The sequence below is a fragment of the Mangifera indica genome, chromosome 13, assembly GCF_011075055.1.
Source record: "Mangifera indica cultivar Alphonso chromosome 13, CATAS_Mindica_2.1, whole genome shotgun sequence".
In the NCBI taxonomy this organism is placed as follows: domain Eukaryota; kingdom Viridiplantae; phylum Streptophyta; class Magnoliopsida; order Sapindales; family Anacardiaceae; genus Mangifera; species Mangifera indica.
Window position 1 is genome coordinate 2,078,044 of NC_058149.1, and position 8,264 is coordinate 2,086,307.

Consider the following 8,264-nt stretch of genomic DNA (forward strand, 5'->3'; position numbering starts at 1 on the left):
TATTTTTTGTGTGTAAAACCTAGTAGATTGACTAACTAAGTTTTGAAGTTGAAATAAAATTAATTTGGTGCATTTACATTTTATGATAATGAAATTCCAGGTTTTTTTTAATATATTAGATTAATAGTTTAGAAATTAGTAAAAGCTAATAATTGATAATTCAAAAATTAGTAAAATTAAAGTTATAGTTTTAATAAATTATAATATAAAAATTTCTAAAACTTAATAGTTTAGAAATTATTATATTAATATATTAGATTTAGGGGATGGGGAGGGGAGGGGAGGGGCGGGGCGGGGCGGGGCGGGGAGGGGAGGGGCAGGGCGGGGACACATGTATCCCCGTCCCCGACCCATCCCCAATTACGGGGATTTTTTTGTCCCCATCCCTGCCTCTTTCCCCGTTTTTATCGGGGAATCCCCTCCCCGTTAGGGTCTGGGAGGGTCGGGGCCCCTAAAGTCGGGCCCAAATTGCCATCCCTACCACACACATCTTGATAGTCATCATTGGGTTTATTTGAATTAAAAAAAAAAAACCTCCGTTTTCATTCAACGTGGCAACGAAACGTGGAAAGACAAACTTCACGAATTTCTAATTTAAAAATAAAAAAAACCTCAAAATTTTTCTTTCATTGTGGGTTGACATAGACATTGTTGAAAGACTTGGTCAGTCTCCGATAATAAAAGGCATTGACGGCTGAGTTTCCTCTGCAATTTCCACCCCACAAATTGGTGTAGAAATTGTTATTTTCAAACTGGCCAAAATACAATTTCCCACCCAAGGTTTGGCGTAAATTGTTATTTAACTTCCTTTAAATTTCATGTTACTATTAAATATAAAATTATCATTTAATAAAAATATTTAAAAAAATTATAAATTTATCACATTCCCCTCATAGGTTTAAAAACTAACAATTTACCCCACCTTCCCCCACCCAAAGTTTGAAAAACTTACATTCTCCTTTAAAATTTTTACAACAGCTGCCGACAGCCGAAGATGACGACGATGACGGCATTCTCCCTCCCTCTCGGTTTCTCTCTTAGCGGCTATCCATTTCTAACCATCATTGGCTAGTGTACGAAGAGATCGAGATTTGGGTCCCTTCGTCGCATGAGAAAGAGATCTTAGTCTTTTTATCGCACAACAAAGTGACGAAAAGATTGAGATCTCTTCATCGCATGACGAGGAGACCAAGATCTTTTTGTGCGCTGGCCGGTGAGGGGAGAGGACGACCAATAATTGTCAAAAATGGATCGCCATTGACAGAGAAGCTCGGAGGGAGAGAGAACACTACCGTCGCCATTATCTTTGATTGTTGATAGTTGCTTGAAAAACCTTAAAGGAGAATGTAAGTTTTTTAAACTTTGGATGGGAGAAGGCAAGGTAAATCGTTAGTTTTTAAACCTAGGGGGGGAATGTGATAAATTTATTTTTTTTAATTTAAAGTATATTAAATTTATATTTATCAATCATTTTAAATTCATTTGTAACTGTTATTAGTCTATTCAATACCCTAATTTTATCAAGCTAAAATTATAACTAAAGACAACCCACATTAAAAAATTTCTATCACAAAAGACATTTTTTTATTTTGTCATATATATTTGATAGACAAATTTTATTAATTGTGAGAGTTTAATTTGTCATAATCATATATTAAGAGCAACTTCTTCTGAATATTCGACTATTTTAATTTTTTTATTTATATATGCTCTAGATAGTGATATAAAAATGTCAAAATCTTATATTAAGAGCAATTTCTTCCGGATATTGGATTATTAATTTTTATTTATATATACTCAGAATAGTGATATACAAATATTTCAAAATAATAATAAAAAGTTGTTGTGTGATAGACAGAAATACTTACCACTATATTACTATGATAAAATTGATAATTTTCAATACGATCCGTTAACCTGATATAACACGATATAAAAAAATCCGTGTTAGGGTTAAATATTTCTAACAAAGAATTTATTTCAAGTCAACCCGATACGATTCAAAATTAAATCGAATAATTTAAGGTTTACATGAAAGTAACCTAACACAACCCAAATCAATTTGAATGTTTTAAGAAATGTTACTTAAATATAATTTGTTAGGGATTATAGAAGTATTGAAAGACAATATTAACAATAGTTAAAATTTTTACCGATTTCATATAATTGTATATTCATATAATTGTAATTACTTATATTTTTTATTTTTTTAAATATTTTATTTTATTATTAAATAGTAAAAATATAATATGGTTAGTTAGATTGTTGATGTATTTTAAAGCTCTTAATATGTAATTTTTAAACTATTTATAAATAAGAGAAAATGTTATATTGTGTATTTTATTAATAGTAGATTGAAATAATTTAGTCAAGAAATTAAAACAATAAAACCACTTTAGAGAGTAAAAATAATTGATAATTTCAAACAATTTAGGTTAAGTCGAATCAATTTGCATATTTAAGGATTATGTTAGAGTTAAAAAATTCTAACATAATTTCAATTTAGATTGAATTAATATTGGAGATCTTTAATACAAAACTCTAACTAATACAATATAAATACTATTCGATGACACGAACTACTAGTCTATACTATTGTCTTTAATACAAAACAGCAACATGTAACATTTACATATTTCAAGATATTATAATTCTAAATTGTAATAATAATACGGGCAAACATGAAGACTAAATAAATACTAATTAATGATTTTTTTTTGTTACACTCTAATTTTTATTGAGAACATATGTGAAACAAAAAATAATAATAATATTACAGAAGAAGAATAAAAAATAATAATAATAATAATAATAAGAGAGTGATAAAAAGGAATATCCTTCAACACTCACCTTATCTTAGATTTTGTTAATATATTAAAAGCTCGTGATATCTTAGAATTTTTTTTAATCTCTCTTCCGTAATAACGAAAGAAAGTTACCTTCATATTTTCAAACAAAATATTTTCAATATTATCTTTTAATTCAAAGAATTAAAACAAATTTTTAGAATAATCCTTGAATTAAGAATATTAAATTATTCTAATTTAATCATAATTTCTACTAGTAAGTTTTATAAGTGCAAAGGGATACATGGAAAGAGACACGAAGACATGTCCGAAAATGCAAAAGTATATATAACACAAAATAAGTTATAGAGAATATGCAACTTCATACTTTTTAACAGATAACATCAACTCTTATTAGTTCATTTGAATATTAATAATATGAAGTGTGTGAAAAATAATTAAGGAAATTTTTTCTTATTGAAATAGCAATTTTTGTTTGTTTGTATTTATAATCAGTAGGGTTGGATTTGATTCAACTTGCTCAAGTTTAAATTCGAATTCAGATTAAACAAGTCAAATTTAAATTAAGAATTGATTTTTTTTCTTATAAAATGAGTAAAGTATAAGTCAATTGAAATATATAAGTTTGTGTCGAATTTAAAGAAAAATTGTTTATAATCCAAATTTAAGCCTCAATTTTTTTAACTTAAATTGATTTTAAATTGGAACCGATTTTAAACTTAACTTTATTTGAATTCGTAACAAATTAACGTCAAACCCTAAAGGGACGTTTGGTTAAAGGGGATCTAGTAATCTAACTTTTATTACTTACATTACTTTGTTTAGTTTATAAGTAATATAATATTCAAGTAATTTTCTATTATTACTTGTGATGTGATAGATAATATAAAGGGTAATTTGATTATCACCCCACTTTAGGTATTAAAAGATTATCAAAGTAATCTTGATTTTATTATAACTATATCCTTATGTATTACTCTTTTTAGGATAAAAATAATCGCATTTTTAAATAATAAAACAAATAATATAAAAATATTTTACAATAATTATATCCAATGTTATTTAAGTAAAATAATATATTAATATTTTTCTATTACCTCCAACCAAACATAATAATTATTTATGTGTATCTAATTTTATCAAACATAGTAATAATTTATACTTAATAATATTTAAAATAATTCTCTAATTTTGATAATAAAATATTTCACAAACCAAATACTCTCAAATAGTCATCATTGGGTTCATTCAAATTTAAAAAAGAAAAATGCCTGACATTTGTTCTTTCAAAAAAAATAAAAAACCCCAGTTTTCGTTCGCCTTGGCAACGAAATGTGGAAAGACAAACTTCACAGATTTGTAAGTTAAAAAAGCAAAAAAAGCGGGTTGATTTAGACATTTTTGAAAGACTTAGTCTCCCATAATAAAAGGCACTTCTGCAATTTCCGCCCCACAAATTGGTGTAGAAATTGTTATTCTCAATTTTTATATATATGCACACACATACGAGATGAATATTAAAACATTACAAGCTAAGAAATTCTTCTAGTCTTATTTGGCATTATGGAATATTTCATGCTCTTCGGCTTTGTGGGAATTCTCAGGGAATCTCTCAAAATCTTCTGCAAAAATGGGAAGCTCATGGCTTCTCTCTCCTTGTTAACACTCTCACTTTTCTCTTTATTCTACTTGTGCTATGTCTTTTCCATCAAGCCAGTCATCACCGACTTCCTCCTCAAGCAAAGTCTTCTGCCGGTCACCGACCCCAAAAGCCCGGAGTTCTTCCTCCTCCTCCTCGACTTAAAAGACGACATCAGAGCATTTGTCGGCATAGAATGGATCTACGTTCTCATCACCACTGCCGTCTCTTTGTTCTTCACGACAGCTGCAATTATCGCAGCTGCCATGGTTCATGGCGGCAGAAACTTGAACTTCAAGGAACTGTTGATATCAACCATAAAATCATTCAAAAAAGTTCTCTTTACTTGGTTTTACACCACCCTTTTAGGGCTCGGTTTTGTTTTTCTTGTCTTGGCGAATCTTCTCCCCATGGTGCTTGTTGTGCAGCAGCCTCTCGCAGCAAAAGTCTTGGCTGTAATCCTTGTAATTCTAGCTTCGGTTCTCTATATTTACTTGGCTGTCATCTGGATTTTAGCCTTTGTTGTCTCAGTATTGGAAGAGAAAAGGGGAGTCGAGGCTCTTGGAAAGGCAGCACAGATAGTTAAGGGCATGCAGCTGACTGGTTTTCGTCTGAATCTTGTGTTTACAGTATTGTTCATGGTGCCTCATGGAATGAATATGATGCTGGGAACTAAATTATTATTTTCAATTTCCATGATTGTTACACTGGTTTTTGTAAATTATATCTGGCTGGTCAAGATGTTTATGTTGTCTGCATACACAGTATTGTACTACCAGTGCAAGAAAATCCATGGAGAAGAAGTGGAATTGCAGTGGGATTCAGGGTATAATAAAGTGCCAACACTTCCGCTTCTTGATGAGAGTTTGGCATGATCAAGAAAAGATCTTGCTTTTGGAATTTGGTCCTGAATTTATGTGTTTTAATAATGAGTCTTTTTTAACTTCCCTTTGTTATATGTATTGATAAGAAGTTGCATAAGAAAAGTGTTATTTCTTAGTGCTAATCTATTCTCCGTGTCTAATATGCTGATAGCCAAATCTGATTGCATATTGAGCATACGTTTTTGATCGAATTAGAGATGGTATAAAATTAATAAAATAAACAATGACTCATGGATAAGGAGAAAGAACGGTAAGATTATGCATAGAAAAGTTAATATTAATACAAAATCTCTTTAATAATCTCTTATCATGTATGTATTTCTAATAAATTATTATAGATTGCACGTATAAGAGAATAATGTATTTATTTATCTAGAATTTTATTCCTAAAGAAACCCTACTACGAATCTTTAAAGAAACTCTATATGCATCATGTCTTATAGATAAATTGATAATCAATTCCAACCGCATGTTGGGTATAAACATATATTTGATTTATAGTTTCTTCATGTTCTTATTGGAAGAAAATGGAAGGCACTGACTTGAGTTCAGCTAAAATCCTAAATGATTAGCTTGAGCTCAAATTAGTCATAGTTATTATTAGAGATTATCAATGAGATAAATAATATTGTTAATAAGTAAATAATATTATCGATACGATGAACAATATTATTAGAGACAGATTTGAGTTGAACTCTCAAACTGAAGTTATAACTCAAATTCGGCTCAAATCAAATTAAACATTGAACTAAATATTGTTGGACTCGAATCTCAACCTATAAGAAATTAAGTGTCATTTATAGATTTTTATCTTTACAATGTATATGCACCTTATACACGTAAAACTTTCTAAATGCAATAAAGGTGTATATTGACCATAGAGAAGCAATTAATAGACTAGTTCTAACCTTCTCCAGTGGAGAATAACAAAATGAAAGCAACCAAGTCAATACTCTAATTGCCAAAGGTTCCAATTAATTTTTCTCAATTTCTTAATATTGATTTTTCTATGCCGTTTAATTTCACCAAGACTTTTCTTCTACAAGTAATGTAAATGGTGTACGAAAAGAAGACTCATTCAACACATAACGATATAAACTGCGCATTTGTTGTGCAAAAAGCTTCAGAAGATTTCAATTTTCTTCAATGGCATCACATATGGTTCTTGGTTTGGTGGATATTCTCAAAGATGCCCTCAAAATCTTCAACAGAAATAGGAAGCTCATGGCCTCTTTCCCCTTACTCACCCTCTCACTTTTCTCTCTCCTTTACTTGTTCAATATTTTCTCTATGAGACCATTGCTCACAAAATGGATAACTGACCAAAGCCTCCTCCTTTTCACCAGCCCCAACACCCCGGAATATGCTAACCTTCCTGTTGCAGCACATAAGGACATGAGAGTATTAGGTACTGAATGGATTCTCCTTCTCATCGCCTCCTTCATGTCCTTCTTCTTCTCAACAGCCACAATCTTTGCATCAGCAACAACGAAAAATGGCAAAAAATTCTCCTTAAAGGACTTGTTTTTTACCCCAGCAAGTTCATTGAAGAGGCCATTCCTTACTTTGCTTTACATAACTCTCTTTGGTGTTGGCTACATTTTCCTTGCATTGTTTCCTCTGCTTCCTCTCATGATGAGTTTTCAAAGTCCCTTTGCTTTGAAAGTTTTATATGTTTTGCTATGGGTTTCGGCTGCAGCTTTCGATGGTTACGTGGCTGTTGTGTGGACTTTAGCTCTTGTTGTTTTAGTGCTTGAAGAAGGCTATGGAATTGAGGCCCTTGAGAAGGCTGCAAATATTGTTAAAGGCATGGAAATGCATGGATTTCTCGTTAATATTGCAATCACAATGCTGTCTTTTATTGTGCAAGAAGGGTTTAGATTGATGAATTTCAAAGATTTTGCAGGAGTTGAAGTGATAATTGGATTGCTTATATTGAATTCTCTCTGGCTTGTTAAGATGTCTAGGTTGATGGCTTAATTTATTATATTTTTCCCATAGGTTTTAAAAACTATCAAATTCACCTCTTCCAAAAAGTTTTTCACTTTTAAAAAATCACATTTCACTTCCCAAAACCTAGGGTCTTTTTTTCATTATCTCCGACGCTAGCAACGTCCCTTTTCCATCCTAAACTGTTGTCTCCGCCAGTTCACATTTTCCTACCCTAGAAGTCATCATCTAGACGGTTCGTCTGGATGATGACTCTCATGGCTTGAGACTTGTTGTCTAGAGAGATTTTATTTAGAATCTAGATGAAAGTCATCTGGATGATGATTTTTAAGGTAGGGAAATGTGTACCGTCATCGACAACTATTTAGGGTGGAAAGGGAATGTCATCGATACCAGAGATGGTGAAAAAAAACCCTAGGTTTTGAGGGGGGAAATTGATTTTTCAAAAGTGGAAAACCTTTTGGAATTGCTGAATTTATTAGTTTTTAAAAGGCCAAAGGACTTATTTCGACTCAAAGTATCCTCTAATCTCAAATTTTCACCCCTTAACTATAAAAATCTCAAACACCCATCTATAGAGGGTTAAGTTTGTTAGTTTCAAAGGTAAAATTATCATTTCATCTATAATATTAAAAATAAATTAAAATTTAATCTCTTTTCCCCTCAAAAAACCCTAAAATTAAAAGTTTGCCCCCTAGGCCAAGTTTTAAAAAATGACATTCCCTTTTTAAGGTTTAGTTTTCAATCCCTAACATAAAATCCGATGCCATCGTCAGTAACGAAGATTTTCTGATGTATCACCATGCTTTGACGATCACTCTCCCCTTCTCTGGAACACTAACCGACGTAGATATAGTCTGGAAAGACAAAAAGCTTTGTCTCCCGATAAAGCTCTTAATCTTTGTAGACCAGATCTACGTTAGTCGATGTTCTAGAGGAGGGAGAAAGTGTTGACTTAAGGAGTTATTATGCTCTTATTTTGTT

General features: G+C 31.3%; 2 protein-coding genes across 2 annotated transcripts; both read left to right on the plus strand.

Annotated features, from left to right (window-relative positions):
• The first annotated feature begins 4,370 nt into the window (after positions 1-4,370).
• On the plus strand, positions 4,371-5,321 carry LOC123194945. Its single transcript, XM_044608455.1, has one exon. It carries the CDS (start codon positions 4,371-4,373, stop codon positions 5,319-5,321), a length of 951 nt encoding a protein of 316 aa, XP_044464390.1.
• Positions 5,322-6,476: 1,155 nt separating this feature from the next.
• Positions 6,477-7,310, plus strand: LOC123194946. Its single transcript, XM_044608456.1, has one exon. The coding sequence runs from the start codon at positions 6,477-6,479 to the stop codon at positions 7,308-7,310; it is 834 nt and encodes a 277-aa protein (XP_044464391.1).
• The last annotated feature ends 954 nt before the right edge of the window (positions 7,311-8,264 follow it).

Coding starts and splice junctions, on each gene's coding strand:
- LOC123194945 (XM_044608455.1), top strand. CDS start 4,371: ATGGAATATTTCATGCTCTTCGGCTTTGTGGGAATTCTCAGGGAATCT.
- LOC123194946 (XM_044608456.1), top strand. CDS start 6,477: ATGGCATCACATATGGTTCTTGGTTTGGTGGATATTCTCAAAGATGCC.